The sequence below is a fragment of the Amphiura filiformis genome, chromosome 1 (assembly GCF_039555335.1).
Source record: "Amphiura filiformis chromosome 1, Afil_fr2py, whole genome shotgun sequence".
In the NCBI taxonomy this organism is placed as follows: Eukaryota; Metazoa; Echinodermata; class Ophiuroidea; order Amphilepidida; family Amphiuridae; genus Amphiura; species Amphiura filiformis.
Window position 1 is genome coordinate 62,939,235 of NC_092628.1, and position 16,666 is coordinate 62,955,900.

At 39.1% G+C, this 16,666-nt stretch overlaps 1 protein-coding gene across 4 annotated transcripts; it reads left to right on the forward strand.

Annotated features, from left to right (window-relative positions):
- Positions 1–3,229: 3,229 nt before the first annotated feature.
- On the forward strand, positions 3,230–13,394 carry LOC140150582 (NAD(P) transhydrogenase, mitochondrial-like). 4 transcript variants are annotated; one of them, XM_072172635.1, is made up of 4 exons: positions 3,230–3,374; positions 5,218–5,281; positions 7,137–7,200; positions 8,870–13,394. In XM_072172635.1, exon 4 carries the CDS (start codon positions 8,906–8,908, stop codon positions 12,098–12,100), a length of 3,195 nt encoding a protein of 1,064 aa, XP_072028736.1. In that variant the 5' UTR covers positions 3,230–3,374; positions 5,218–5,281; positions 7,137–7,200; positions 8,870–8,905; the 3' UTR covers positions 12,101–13,394. The 4 variants fall into 4 exon arrangements, with proteins under 4 accessions (XP_072028736.1, XP_072028728.1, XP_072028745.1 ...); XM_072172627.1 differs by having other exon boundaries at positions 3,230–3,367; XM_072172644.1 differs by having other exon boundaries at positions 3,233–3,405.
- Positions 13,395–16,666: the final 3,272 nt, after the last annotated feature.

Consider the following 16,666-nt stretch of genomic DNA (forward strand, 5'->3'; position numbering starts at 1 on the left):
GTAATCCTGTCGCATCTATGCATACATAGTCCTTTTGTTCATCCATTAATTTTGTACATCTATGAATAGATGCGACGGGATTACCTGCGGAATTATCTCTATTGTATTATTCTATTAACCCTCCTCGACCTTCTCTAGGTGTAAGGCGGCTTTTATTTGCACAACTGTTGGAACTGTATTGTGTTGTAAACATTCTTTTGTCTACCTGTGTTTTCGCGGAAGGTGTAAAACGGGTGATGGAATGCAGTTTAAAATTTCCGCCAAGGCCGAATCATTTACACATTTTGGATGCATTGTAGCCGGCGGGGACCCAACTAAAGGCTGCTAGTCAGGTGTAGGAAGGCGTGAATTTGGATTCCTCTATAGACGAATCCAAGTAGCCAAGTCATGGTCAGGATTTGGTCGGACATCTTTGGGTAGCCGCTAGCACCAACCTGGTGTTTTGAGCGTCCGATTGTGCAAATAAAAGCCGCCTAACACCTAGAGAAGATGCAAGGCGGACGAGGAGGGTTAATAGAATAATAGCTAATAATATATATAATGGAGATAATTCCGCAGGTAATCCCGTCGCATCTATTCATATACATAGTCCTTTTGTTCGCAAGTACATCAATGCATAGATACCGCGTATAGTTAATCCGGGAGTTAATCCGATTATTATGTCACTTCAACAACGAATAGACCATGCTGTGTGTTTTGTCGAAGGGAACTGTATTGTGTTATTCTTTTGTCTACCTGTGTTTTCGCGGAAGGTGTAAAACGGGTGATGGAATGCAGTTTAAAATTTCCGCCAAGGCCGAATCATTTCACATTTTGAGTGCATTGTAGCCGACGGCTACCCAACTATATAAAAGGCTGCTAGTCAGGTGTAGGAATGCGTGTATTTGGATTCGTCTATAGGCAAATAGATATGCTACACACTGCAAGAAAATGTATTGGCGTATAATCCGCTATTCACGTACATTTCAACGTATGAGAGTTGACTTTTATGCAGTGTTACGGGACCGCGTCGATAGGACCCGCGATTTAATTATACTAAGTATAATGCTTCGTCATACGTCAGTAAAAAAATCCCCAGAAACTGTAATAAGGTATTGGCGTATATATTCGTCATGTCAAACATTTGACGTACAAAATTGAGTATCACACAGTATTACAAAACAGCGCGCCTCAGGGGCGCGCGATTTCATTAAACTAAGTATAATGCTTGGTCATACGTCAGCTGCAAAAAAGATGTACACGCAGTTAGCATCCTGGACAACCGATTCTTTTGTTATGCAAGGCTCACTCAGTCATTTAATGAGGCAATACAAACGATCGAATTTGGTGTTGAAATGAGCTAAATTTTTAGTTACACCTTTTCGATGTAAAATTAATTTTCTCGGCCAAATGAAAAGCAATCATTTTCATTTTTTCAGTAAATGTCAGGACAAATTGTAGTGCTTGATACTGTAATTTATTTTCAAATTCTAGTGTTAAACTTAGGCGTGAAATTTAGTCATTTAGTGTAAGATTTTCGATTTTGATAGGCTTAAACTCTGCCCGCGAGCCTTTTTTTGGATCAACCTTTTAGCTTTTCAAAGTAAGATAGTTCGCTAATAAAGGATTTTTCCCAACTTTCTAGCGCACATCACCGTGAGCGATATATCATAGTTTTGTCAGAATTTGCGTTTTCATTTTACCATTTTTACTGCCGGCTGACCATTTTTCAAAATCAACGAGTGAAATCTAAGGCTAATACTAGCATTGTGGATCGATATCCCTGGGTTTAATAGGAATACCGGCATGGCTACAGTGTTGCTAGAACTTCAATATAGCAAAGAAATTCCCAGGCCTATAGCGCTCCTACTGATCATGTTTAACCAGAACACTCAATTGGGGATTTGGGCTACCAAATCGCTGGTCGGGCAATTTGCTTTCAATGGAAAATTGACCTGGATAAACAACAAAGGAAATATCGACTATTTCTGCTGGTTGCTCTCGAGATAAAAAGTACTGAGTTAGACATGTTCGGAGCATAAAGGGAAAAAGGGTAAAACAAAAACGGAAATTCTGACAAAACTATAATATATAGACCCACACGATGTGCTTTACAGAGGTGGGAAATATCTTTCTTTAGCAAACTATATTAGTTTGAGACGCTAAAAATGAATTCCGTAAAAAGCTCGCGGGCGAACTGAAGGCCTATAAAAATCAAAAATATCACACTAAAAGACACAAATTGATGCTTAATTTTAACACCAGGATTTGTAAAAAAAATGTATATCCAAGCACCAAGTTTTTAACTGACATTACTGAAGAAAAAAAAAATATCGCTTTATATTTGACCGAGAAAATTAATTTCATAGCAAAAAGGTGTATCTCTGAATTGTGCTGATTTTAACATGTATCGATCGACTTTTAGCGCGACTAAGCATTTCTAAAGAATCGGTTGTCCAGGTTGCTAACTGCACGTAACGTGTTATGATAGAATGCTAGCTCTTTCTAGGGACTTGCTAAAAAAAAAGGGGTCATTGGGTACAAACAAAATTAAAAATTGGGTCATTGGGTATAATATTTTGAAAAAAGTGGGTCATTGAGTATAAGATTTCAAAAAAGGGTCATCGGGTAAAAATGTTTGAAAAAATGGGGCAAAGCTTTGAAATGTCGGCATAATTTTGAAAAAATGGAGCAAAATTTGAAAGTTTCGGCATTATTTTGTTGCATTTTGATGATGCTATTCTAGAAAATCTAGCAACTAAAAAAAGGGGGGTCATCGGGTATGACTTTTAAAAAAAGGGGGTCATCGGGTATAGGCGACTTCAAAAGAGGGGGCCTATTGACAGGTACATACCGTCACTTCCAAAGTTGAGTGCCGCCCGGGTAAAAAATGCCCCCCCCCCCCTCTCGAACTGCAACTTGCCTCGGCCCACCCCCTTCCCTCTCGGCCTGCCAAAAAAGATCCCCCTCCCCTCTGTGTGCACATACCAAATTTTGGGGGTCCCAATTTGCCAACCTTAAGGGCTCGGATACCAATTCTCTAGAATTTTGAATAAAAATCCTGTATAAAAACAAAATAAATTTTTTCTCACACATTTTAGCATATTTTCTTTTTGCATGTACCGTACCATGACACGATACAGGCATGCCGACATTTCTTTAGTCTTTTACGCAGTCTATGATTAAGTGCATTTCAATCAATGTTACAGATATACCAAATTACGATTCGTAAAAGACTGCAACAATTGTTAACTCTTTTCCTCACTGCAGCTTCAACGTGGATGCCAGAAACTGCCGATCAGCTGTCTTTCGCCTGGTAAATGTGGGTTGTTTCCCACCTTGTTGGCCCTGATTTGCTAGCCGAGAGGTGGACAACAAGCACAGAAAGGTTATTTGTATGTTCATTCATCTAGTACTAGTAGTGTTGTTAGTATGTATTTAATTTAAAGTTACTTTCAGCCTTCTGTTCATGTTCGAAAAATCACCCGGGAGAGATCAATCAATATAAAACGTACGCCACCATGATTCATGTTGCATGTTGTACACATACACTGACATACGTGACCTTGAGTCCGAGAAAAATAGATAGAGAAGCGACACTCTCTGCAGACTGCCTATACCGTGCTATACAGCGGTTGAAGACATCCAGCAGAGTGAGCAGACAGTACATGTACAATGTGATTCTCTCATTTATAATTAGGATTACGTCATTGCCAGAGCTTTGTTTTGTGAGCGGTACAAAGCGTATAAGTCCGCCCCACCGCTGTCAATCATTCTAATGAACAAATAAACAAGCTCTGGCAATGACGTAATCCTAATTATAAATGAGAAAATCACATTGTACATGTACTGTCTGCTGTACTAGATGTCTTCCAACAAGTGCCGGAGTGTCGCGGTCCTGCTTGAGTTGACATAAACGTGGAAAGTGCACGTACGTACATTCAGGCTCCCTGATCACATACCATAAGATTCGCCTAATAGATAGCGCATATTGTGGGCTCCGTTTTCATAACTGGTATTTGGGCTCAAAACGAAAAATAGAGTACCCTCCCGTAAAAATCCATGACCAGCATCATGCATATGCATGCATCACATGATTGACCAGCATCTGCACAACACTTGCAGCATGTGCAGTTGCCAGTGAGCTCAATGAGCTCAATGTCAATGAGCTGAGCAGTACTGGGACCACTGTTAAAACTGCCCAGTGCATAAATAATTAATAATAATATTTTCCAGCTTTGACGTCTTCGTCTTGCGCATGATACACGACACGATGCCGATGGTTAACGCATAATAATATTAATAACCTGTCCTTGCAACACTCACACAGCCTCAGCTCAGGCCTGACATGTCGTAAAGCATTTTGCAGATCATTCTAGACTCTAGTACTAATAATCAGACCCAGAAGTAGAACAAAATATTCATTTACTGAAAGTGACATGATCGTGTTCTGTGTCCATTCAAAATCTTGATGGCAAATTGGACAAAAGAAGCACAGTCAATATTATTGGTCATACTTCACAGCTTTTTAATCCCCTATTCATCATGTTCATGCTGAGTGAATCACTATTGTGGACCATCCTTCAAGTACTTGAGTGTTTGGACAACCGGAACAGTTTTGACAGGTCTTTTGTCTACCTCTCTGTTTGTAAACAGACACTCCACACACTTTCTTCACACAAAAATGTGTGCGTCTTACTTCCGGCAATGAATAATTTGTCTTCAGTCAGTTTAGCCGGAGCGGAAGGGGGCATCGCGGGTCGCCCAAAAAATTGACTCTGGTCACCGACATATTCTGATATTCATGACCACCCAACCCCTTTCGAAGAAAATTACATCCCCCTAAGGCTAAGATTTATCACGATTTCATTCATAATTGCCTCAAGTATTTATTGGCAACCACAATTCGCCTGTTTTTGCAATCAATATAAAACGTACGCCACCATGATTCATGTTGCATGTTGTACACATACACTGACATACGTGACCTTGAGTTGACATAAACGTGGAAAGTGCACGTACGTACATTCAGGCTCCCTGATCACATACCATAAGATTCGCCTAATAGATAGCGCATATTGTGGGCTCCGTTTTCATAACTGACATACGTGACCTTTCAAAAAGCTGTTAGAAAATGATTTTTATGCCACACAACAATTGTAACATACATACATTTCTGGGTTTTTATTTTCTATAGACAAACAGTGAAATAATTGGTTTCTTCTTTCCCCAATACAGGTGTGAAGAGAGATAGCATCTCATCAAGACAGCTTGTTTGCATCACTGCCAAGTGTTTCCGAAGGTAAATTCATTTATTATATCATGTCAAATTTTGATTAAAAATGTCATCAGTGACAGTTGATATAATAATTGTTTTCCACATACTTTCACTGCAGAGTATTTTGAAATGTTATGAATTATAACCAGCTTATTTCGTTAAATATGTAGTAACCAAAGAGGATAGACTTGAAGAGAATTCACCTTTTGGGTAAATTCAAAAATCTTTGTGAGTAGACCTGAGATGTCGTAATTTGAAGTTATGCCGAAGTGCAGATCGTTTAGCGAACTTTGTTACTGCGCATATGAAAGCCGTGAAGTGCGCAGTAACAATGTGCGCATCGGTGTGATAACTTCAGAGGTCTACCCACAAAGGCACATAGGATTTACTGAAAAGGTGACTAGTCTGTGTGTAAAAAGCCTTGGCAAATCTGCCATCTTGGATTGTAATGCATGGGACCATAATAGATAGTAGACTGCTGCCCTCAGTCGTCAACCGGCTGGATTGACGACTGAGAAAACTGCGTGGAAAAAAGTGACGGGTTTTGCAACAGGATTCCTGTGGCATAGAGCGTCTTGCAGTTGTGTCCAAATTGACCTTTTGACCGAGTTTGTTGTTTTTAGAAGTTCAGAGCGCGATCTTGTCACAGCGGCGCGGTACAGCGACGCGGTACACGGGCGCCGCTAGTCAGTCGCGCTACGGCGCATAACCAAAGTCGCATTGAATAGTTTTCAGAAGTCCGTCATGATTTGTGCTGTAAGATAATCAGTCGTCACTACGAAGCATGACAGTACATGCGAAGTGTAGACGGCTGATTGGAATTAGTCTAAATAGATAGTACCTCTGGCATATATCTGGAAAAGCCTGATAACCAACGATAATTGGCGTCTGTTAATAGCTTGAGTGTGCCAAAGGTTTATGTTTGTAGTTATTAGTGAATACTAGTGATATTAGTGCAAGTTACAGGCAAAATGCATTACAAGCACATACTTTTAAGCGTAGTTTGCAGGGTGCATTGTGAAATAATCCTGAGGGACTGAGCCATTGACACTACACTACAAAAGTTTGCAATCTTTGTAATGTCTACCCAGTGCGTTAACAGATGAAACACTTTAAAGCAATGAATGTTTTAACTTTTTATCATCATATTGAATTGCTGGAGCTTAAAAATCAAAAGTTATAATTGAAAAAGAAAACAAATTTGGACCAACTCCGGAAAACGATGAAGGTGGGGATAAGAGGGGGAAAAAATTAATGGGATAGAAATGATGGAGCAGTAGTTGGGATCACTAAATTAAGAAATAAAGGGTAATGCATGATCCTTTACACGAAAATAATGTGTCGAGGCAGTAAAAGCGTAAATAATGGGTGAGGCGCAGCCGAACCCATTATTTAAACGTTTTACTGCCGAGGACACATTATTTGATGTAAAGGATAATGCTGCACCCTTTATTTCTATTCTATTACCACAAAATAGTGTGATTTAAAGAGAAAATATCAAATTTTTGCCCAAATATTTCAAGTTGTTTACCTCAAGGTGGAGCGATACAGCAGTAGCCAAAGCGTATGCACATTCCAATAACACAACCTAACATTCCATTCTCCCCTACAAGCAGGTATGCACATACAATAACACATCCCTGACATTCCATTCTCTCCTACATAAGCAGGTGTGCTTTGCGCTCTGCTGTGCGCTGTGATGATAGAAGAACATAAAGTTCGTTGCCCTTGACACTTTATCGCTAATTAATGGTCTGTCAGGTGACACGTTTCAACAAATCACAGTGCGCGATTTTGAATAATGGGTCGTGGGGGTAATAGAATCTATTATAATGCATACAATTTCATAATTGTGTCTTGTGTTTCCCTCCACCTGCAGGTTGCTGTTCATTCTTTGGATGAAGACGAGTAAATACATGTAGTATTCTCTATTCAAGTTTAAGGTATGTATACAGAGCTGCGCCAAACCAGTCATATGTGACATGATCAAGGGGAATGAGTCGCATGTCGGCCCTGGTCAAAAATGAGGTTTACATACATATGGACATTTAGTTCTTTCAGAAACTGAAAACCCCGTGTTGATATGACTTTTCTTTGCAAAGTTACGTTACTTTAAATAATTTTAACGCTTTCTTTGCCAATATCTCAAAATCAATATTAGCGACATCCGACTCATTTCCCTTGATCTTGTCACATATATTCAGTTCCAATGAATAAACCCATAAAAGCAGCCTGTCATGTATGCATGTTGCTCATATAGGGCCTTCCAATGACTGTGCTATGTAACTACCAAACTTTGTTTTTAGTGCATGCCCCTCTGTAATGTAAACCAGTAATGTCCTACTGTGTAGTGTGAAATTTCAAATTTCAAAAGTCTAAACCAAGGAGGTTTACAGCACAGGGTTCCATGCACTCATTATTTGCCAAATCTTTTGAAATTGATTGTCCACAAATTGGGTCAGGAGGCCGAGGGTGAGGAGGGGTCATGGTTGCATGTACAGGTTATATGGCCTAGTTTGACCTCCCCTGTTATGTTATGAAATATAATTCAGGCATCAGAAATTTCGTGTTGGACAGGAATTCCTTTTTTTTGCCAAATTGATAATTAAAATCTAGTCAAACTGGACTTATTATTTTTAATTCCAGTTGACTAGATTTTAATTATATACCTGGATGACTGAGAATATACACAAATATATTTTTGCCATATGTTACACACTTTTTCCTGTTTTTTACAATTTTCCTGTTTTTTCATTTAAACTGTATTCTCATGCCTGATACATGAAATGCCATACATACATACATACATAAAGGTGATTTAAGGCGCTCATGCAAAAAATTGATCTAAACGCACAAAACTACATTACCAACAACAAACAATAACCAGCCAGTGGAAAACAAGAAAAGTCAATCAATGTAAAGACAAAATGAAAAATACTAAAAATTGTACAAGTGAGTTTTCAGCAGCTTTTTGAATTGTACGTTCCGTGGCAGGCTGTTCCAGATGGACGGTCCAGCAGCTGTAAATGACTTATCACCACAGGTTAACTTGCACATGGGAATGTTAAGGAGAGTTCTGTCCAGGGCAGATCTTGTAACAGGGCCACTGGAAGGTGTTGGTTTAAGACTAATTGAATTGATGAGGTATCGCGGAGCAGAGTCAGTCAGGCACTTGTAAATCAATACCCCTATAATGCACAGTGCTATGCAGATGCGCCTCTCAATGGAAACTAGCCAGATCGCATGCATAAACCAGGAACTGGTAAACCATGAACCAGCATTGAAAAGCATAGAATAGCACTGCACATGGAAAACTGAACCTCAATATTATAAATAACTAAAGTAATATTCAGATTTCCTTTGACAGCATAACCATCGCGTATACGCGCGCGACGTCAAGCGCGTGCATTGGACCTTGTGCAAAATAATACGTGCTGGACGGCTAGCAGTACGCTTAATTTGTAAAAGGAAATCTGAATATTACTTTAAGTGCATAATCTTTCCTTCTTAGTAATTAGTGCCAATTGAAGCCTACTTTAGTTTGTATGTATATACTGTATGGAAAAGATGGTTAACAATATTAGTTATTTGTTTGTTATCATCCATATACAGGTTTACTGCGATAGAAAGCTTTAGACAACATCCAAGATGTTCCGTCTCCTCAAAACCGTCAACCATGTTGAATCGGTGGCTGCACCACGCATGAAGAAACTAGCCTCTTTGAAAGCCCATTCCCGAGGCATAAGAACCAGCTTCTTCTATTTACAAGAGCAAGCACCAATCAAGGGTGTCCCCTACAAACAGCTGACCGTTGGTGTACCCCGTGAATCATTTCCAAATGAGAGACGAGTGGCATTGGCTCCTGCAGCTGTCCAGGCACTTGTGAAGAAGGGGTTCAATGTGACAGTAGAAGATGGAGCTGGTGCACAGGCTAATTTCCTCAACAAAGACTATGAAGCAGCTGGTGCGACCATCAAGAGTAAGAACGATGCATTCAGTGCCGATATCGTCTTGAAAGTGAGACCACCGGCGATGGATGAAGTTGACCTCTTGAAAGAGAACCAGAATCTCATCAGTTTCTTGTATCCAGCACAGAACAAAGACTTAGTAGACAAACTTGCAACAAGAAAGATCAATGCATTTGCAATGGACTGTGTACCTCGTATAAGTAGGGCTCAGGTGTTCGATGCACTCAGTTCAATGGCAAACATAGCAGGGTACAAAGCCGTTGTAGAAGCGGCCAATAACTTTGGCCGTTTCTTCACAGGTCAGATTACGGCTGCAGGTAAAGTCCCTCCAGCTAAAGTATTAGTTATAGGTGGGGGTGTAGCAGGCTTAGCTTCTATAGGTACAGCCAAAAGTATGGGTGCAATTGTAAGGGGGTTTGATACTAGGGCAGCTGTCAAAGAACAGGTACAGTCGCTTGGAGCAGAATTCCTTGAGCTAGAATTTGAAGAATCTGGAGAGGGTACTGGTGGGTATGCCAAGGAGATGTCACCTGAATTCATCAAAGCGGAGATGGACCTCTTCGCTAAACAATGTAAGGATGTTGATATCGTCATCACAACGGCTCTTATCCCTGGAAAGAAAGCACCAACCCTTATCACAACAGATATGATCGAGTCCATGAAAGAAGGGTCAGTAGTGGTTGATCTTGCCTCAGAGATGGGTGGTAACATTCAAACAACCAAACCAGGAGAACTGTACAAATACAAGGCCACACACATCGGTTATACTGACTTTCCCAGCAGACTGCCAACACAGTCAAGTACCCTGTATGGTAACAACATCTCCAAGCTTTTGCTATCCTTTGGTGAGAAAGATCACTTTGACATTGATCTGGAAGATGAAGTTGTCAGAGGTTCAATTGTTTTGAAGGATGGGCAGATGATGTGGCCACCACCGCCCCCGAAGGAGCAACCCACACCACCTTCTGCACCAAAACCTAAAGCAGCATTGGTAGCGGAACCGGTTAATCCATTTAATGTGAAGTTGACCAATTCTGTGACATACACAGCAGGTCTAGCTGCCCTTACAGGTCTAGGTATGCTGTCTCCTGGTGCCGGGTTCAATACAATGTTGACAACCTTTAGTCTTGCTGGTATCGTAGGCTACCACACAGTCTGGGGTGTAACACCAGCACTCCATTCCCCGCTTATGTCTGTAACCAATGCCATCTCTGGTATCACAGCTGTCGGTGGATTGCTAGTCATGGGAGGTGGATATTTACCAGATACCAAAGCAGCTGGTCTAGCTGCCATGGCAACCTTCATCTCCTCCATAAACATCTTTGGTGGTTTCTTGGTGACGCAGAGAATGTTGGATATGTTCCGTCGTCCCGATGATCCTCCAGAATACGGGTATCTATACTTGCTACCAGGAGCTGCAGCTATTGGTGGGTATGGACTCACTTCATACGCTGGTTATGATATGCAACAAATTGGCTATCTGGCTGGATCCTTGTGTTGCGTTGGCGCCTCAGTGGTCTGGCATCGCATAAAGTACATGTCGGTCGGTAATTACCTTGGTATGATTGGTGTATCTACTGGTATGGTGGCTACTCTGTATGGTCTGAAAGCTACACCAGAAGTGTACACACAAATGGGAGCAGCCATCGGTGTTGGCGGTACCATCGGAGCTACCATTGCTAAGAGAATGGCCATCACTGATCTGCCACAGTTAGTTGCTGCCTTCCACAGCTTTGTGGGTCTTGCCGCTGTTCTTACTTGCGTCGCTACATACATGAATGAAGCAGAGCATCTTGCAACCGATCCATCCCTGATGATGAACAAAGCTTTCATGTTCCTTGGTACATATATTGGAGGTGTGACATTCACTGGCTCCCTGGTTGCCTATGGTAAGCTACAAGGACTCCTTGACTCTAAACCACTACTTCTTCCTGGTAGAAATGCAATCAACGGTGGTCTGATGGCAGCTAATGTTGGTGCTATGGCTTACTACATGACCAACCCAGGCTATGCAATGGATATGAGTATGCTGATGAGCACAAGCGTCCTCTCATCGGTCATGGGTCTTACATTGACTATGGCCATTGGTGGCGCTGACATGCCCGTTGTAATCACCGTCCTGAACAGCTACAGTGGATGGGCACTTTGTGCAGAAGGTTTCATGTTAGACAACAGCCTGATGACCATTGTAGGAGCTCTTATTGGTTCATCTGGTGCCATCCTGTCCTACATCATGTGTGTTGCTATGAATAGGTCTCTTACCAATGTCATCTTCGGTGGTCTAATAAGCAAGTCCAAGTCAAGCCAAGGTGGTAAACCTATGGAGATCACAGGTACTCACACCGAAATCAATGTAGATAGTACCGTCGACCTGATCACAAGTGCACAGAACATCATCGTCACTCCAGGATACGGTCTCTGCGTGGCTAAAGCTCAGTATCCTATTGCCGAGATGGTTGATCTCTTGCGTAAGAAGGGAAAGAATGTCCGCTTTGGCATCCATCCTGTCGCTGGAAGAATGCCTGGTCAGCTGAATGTGCTCCTTGCAGAAGCTGGTGTACCATATGATGTCGTCTTGGAGATGGACGAGATCAACGAAGATTTCCCAGAGACAGACCTTACATTGGTAATCGGTGCCAATGACACAGTAAATTCATCTGCAGAAGAAGATCCCAACTCCATCATTGCTGGTATGCCTGTTCTGAGAGTATGGAATTCAAAGGATGTCATCGTCATGAAGAGAACATTAGGTGTAGGCTATGCAGCTGTAGATAACCCAATCTTCTACAAACCCAACACATCTATGCTTCTAGGAGATGCAAAGAAGACGTGTGATGCACTATTAACAAGGGTTAATGACCACTATGGTCATTGAGAGGGCCAGCCAGCCGGGTGTGTTCAGAGAACTGTATAATATATTTCCTGTCTTAGAGCTCTATATTATATCATGTGTTGATAGGCAATACTCTAGCTTTGTCTCGCAGCAGTAAGTCAAAAATTAATCACAGTATGAACTTGCCAGTTTAATTACACCAAATCAAATTTTGTACTTGCGTCTTTGACTTGTAACAGCTATGTGTATGACTTATCGATGTGAGTGAAAAGATGGTGTACATATGTAACTGATCTAGAAACAGGAAAAGGGTCTTGTCTGAGCACTGTTTGATACGTGCTGTGGGAATTCGGGGAAAATACACACAAAGTTGTTGTGTTGGGGTTTTTTTCCCAAAAGTTGTTTGTTTTTCAATTCAAAATTTGGTCATAATTTTTGGGAGAAAAATAGTTTTTTTCATTTTTATAAACTTTTCCTTTTAAAGATATTTCTGGTGTGCAAGGTGCAGCTTCAAATTGATCATGAACGGTGGCAATTTAAAATGTACTTGAACGCCAGAATTCCAGATCTACATTTCACACAAAGGGAAGTTATATTGCTTCATTCGTGGACATTTTAAGAAATAAAGTTTTGTATAGTTTGTAACTACATGTAAAAGGTCACAGTACATTGATTTTGACAAAAGGGATGCAACTACTTTCATGTACACATGTAATAGTGTTGTGAGCTTATGTAGTGGTTTGACCATTTTGGAACTAAGTGCCATGACATTGTTTAGCTTGATTAGTACTTGAGTGCTTCAATATTTTTGTTTCGATTGTATAGTACAAGTATACATCTCTTGGACTTTATGATCAAGTATAATTAACAACACTACACTACATATACATAATACATTGCATTGTGGTGTTTGCCAGGCATATCTTTATTATGAATATCATTTGTGGTTTCCACCAGTTTTCGCTTATTTCATTAGGCACAAAACACAAAGTTTTGTTTGTCTGTTGTGTAATTGCTATTCCTTTATGAAGCACTGTGCTTGTTCACCTCAATGCCCCAGTTGGTATGAAAGATAAGTTTAGCTTACATGTATGGAGAAAATTGTAAAGTTGGGTCACAAATACAAATGCTTGTTATTTGTTTAATGTGATAAATTCATTAACTGTTTGTTCTAACTGCCTTACAAGTTTGACCAAAATTGTTTTTTTCCAAGATATACATTTGCTATACTTTGTTGCATTACACAGGTGTTGACAATGTCATCTAGGCTACATCTTGCATTAACTTCCATGTACAATGTGACACAATATGACAAACTACAGTAGATGTAGGTTTTTAAGAAGAGAGGAAACAAACCACCTTTTTTTTTTGCATAATGGGCAATGTAATTGCAATATTTCAATTTTCAATGGATATCTACTTTTGTGATTCAGATTGTGTTACAAATTCCCTAAAAAGGTGTACATGACTATAGTTGAATGACAATCAAATCAAATCAGTATTCTTGAATCTGCAGGCAATAACAAGTGGGACTATTTAATATGTCAAATTTAGTTTCATTGGGGTTTCGTATTATGAATGTAAGAAACCATTGATTGCTGTCAAACAGCAAAGTCACAAAATGTGTTCAGATTGATCTAGCCTCATCTTGTCAACAGAAAGTGAGCTACATTATACTCGGTTTTATGAATATTTACGACCATTAACAAAAACAAGAATTTTGAATTCCCAAAAATTATCAAAAATATTCACCTTGAATTGTTGTAGACCAGTCAAAGTTTTTAGTTTTGTTAAAATATAAAGAAAATCTGTAGATTGTTTACTACTTCATCCTTTGTACAACAAAGTAAACTGACACTTGTAATAAACTAGGAGGCACGATTCATTTCACAAAATGTGTGTGTATTAAGCACTCAACAAGATCTGCTGATAGTCAGCAACAGTATTAAGCAAATGCTGATATTGAAGCGTGTACTTTGTGTGAACGGAATCCTGCTTCCTAGTTGATCTATTTTCCTTCAGATTATATTGTATCGTGTAAATTGTTCATTTATTTTTCTCAGGTGTCATCAATCCAATTGATAATTTTGTTTTCAGTGCATATAATGATATTATAAGTTCAGCCAAAACAGTATCATGTTCTGTGTTTACATAGCTATATCATGATTAAGGATTGTAACTTCATAGATAGAATATGGATATGTATAGGTTCAAAGAGTGATTCAATTTTATACATGTATATTATATGTAGATCTGCAGTTCTAGAATGCAAAATAGATGTCATATTTTGCCAATGGTCTGCTACTATAAAAAGCTCATTGCATCTAGGATGCCAAAAAGTAGACTCTAAAATGTGTATACTGCAATAACATCAACATTCAACATGCTGTGAAAAATAAAAGTACTTGGCTATTTCCTCATCAATTTTCTATGCATAGAATTTCAGTAATTAAGAACCCTGATGATTGTGATAATATTACTTTTCATTTTTATGAAATTTCATTGTGATCAGTGACTTAAAGAGGAAGTCCCACCAGAGCAGTTCTTCTGGGGTGAACCGAGCGTGCCTGGTTATCAAATTAATCAGTGACAAGGTTATTTCTAAATTTGACAATTGCTATAATTGATGCAATGACATTAAAATATCAATTGGCATCAAATTCAGAGACTTGTCACTGATTAATTTGATAACCAGGCAGGTTTGGTCCACCCCAGAACTGCTCTGGCGGGGCTTCCTGTTTAAGTCGAAAGTCTGCACCATATATCCATATTTATATAACACATAAACATGTATGTTGGAAACTAGATGTTTCAGGCTCAAATGTGTAAACATGTATTTCCGCCAAATAAATCAAATTAATCACTCTATCCAGTCTGCACACATGTAATGCATAGAACAAGATCTTGAATACTATCTGTATCATTCAAGAGTTACTTAAACATTTTAGAATTATAATTTTTGACCCATTTCAACCTATGTTTGCCATTTCCCTCCTTAGCATGTAAATTAGACAATATATTTTTTTTCCATAGTGCAAGATTTAGAACCAAAGATAAACACTTTGAGGCCATCTCTATGTAATATCTGTCCAATAAATAAAATGTACTTCAAAGATGTACAAGAAGCTAACTGTGTGGTAAAACTATAGATTGTAAATCTATCTAAAAATAATGTTGAATCTAAGAGCACAAAAGAATCATGATTAAGATAATATCATGTTTTCATTGCTGTGAACCGAGTGAAATGAGCTCAATAATAATATTATTATAGAAAAGAAGTTTATCTGTGTGTTTTCATGTTGTGAAAATTGTAGCCTGCAAGTAACTAGTAAGTTTGAGACAAATTCAAATAACCTGGTTCAATGGTAGGTTGTCATGATAACAAATATGTCAATTTCATCATGACTTGGTTCACCAATTGAGGGCAAATTGTCATATTTGTGATCATTACAAATGTAATCAACCTGTTTCTATTGCAAAGTAGAGAATAAACCGTAATTTGACTTGCAGTAGCCGTATTATACAAAATTAAGGGTCAATAATTATGAATAATGATTTTGTGAAATAACAAATACCAATGCACACCATTTTTTACAGAACAATACACGACCACAAAGATGGTGTGCATTGCTATGAAAAAAATAAATTGGCCAAGTGCATTTATATTTGTCATTTCAGGGTTAGTACAAGAATGTCATATTCACAAAAGCTGCACTTTAAAAAGCTTAAATCCCAAAATCAACTACAAACAAGTCTCCATATTGGCCCAAAACACCTTCATTTGCAATTAAATTGCCCAAAAATATGTGTGAATAAGTCGTTGTGTACTGGTTGCTATTGGTTCAGTTATTGGCTTATAAATATTAACACTAAGTGAATATGAAAGAGACACGAACATGCTGTATTTTGTTATAGCTGCAGTTTGGTCCCAAACATGTGAAAAACAGTCCAGGTATCATGTTTTCTTTATTTACTTCATAGATTTATTATAATGAAATTGGTGCGGGTCAAAGTCAAACTAAAAGAATATTGACATCATTATTTGGGAAGGAAAAACTTCCCTGTTCCGAGTGGTTTTAGTTTCCTGTGTATGACTCTGTGGATGGCTTAATCCCACATCTCATTCACTAGATGACTTGCAAGCTTGGACACCTACTATTACAGAGGTCACTTCACCAACACACAAATTTAGCCTTGATGGTGTCCACACCATATCCTTTGGTTATCTCTCATTTTCCTGTGATGTCATATCAATTATAATATTCCATGACATTTTCAACCTGTATTACATTGGGATAGGCTCAAATAAGGAAGAAAGGGTTAGATTTATTTTTGATTATTGGTTTAAATGCACAACTTACTGGTACTATGAGTGATCAATTCCCACTTTGTCAGAGCCTTTTTGTGGAAATAATGAATTTTTTTTAAATAATGAACATTTCATGCGGTAGGTTTTGAAGCATGCGGGCGGATGCAAATCTTTTTAAAACTTTCATTACCATGGGCTGTGCAGTAATTGTGTGTACCATGCCAGGGTACCGTGCGGTGGTGTATTCTCAAAATGGTCTGACTTGCCCCCTTTGACATGCAAAAATCTTAGTACCCCTG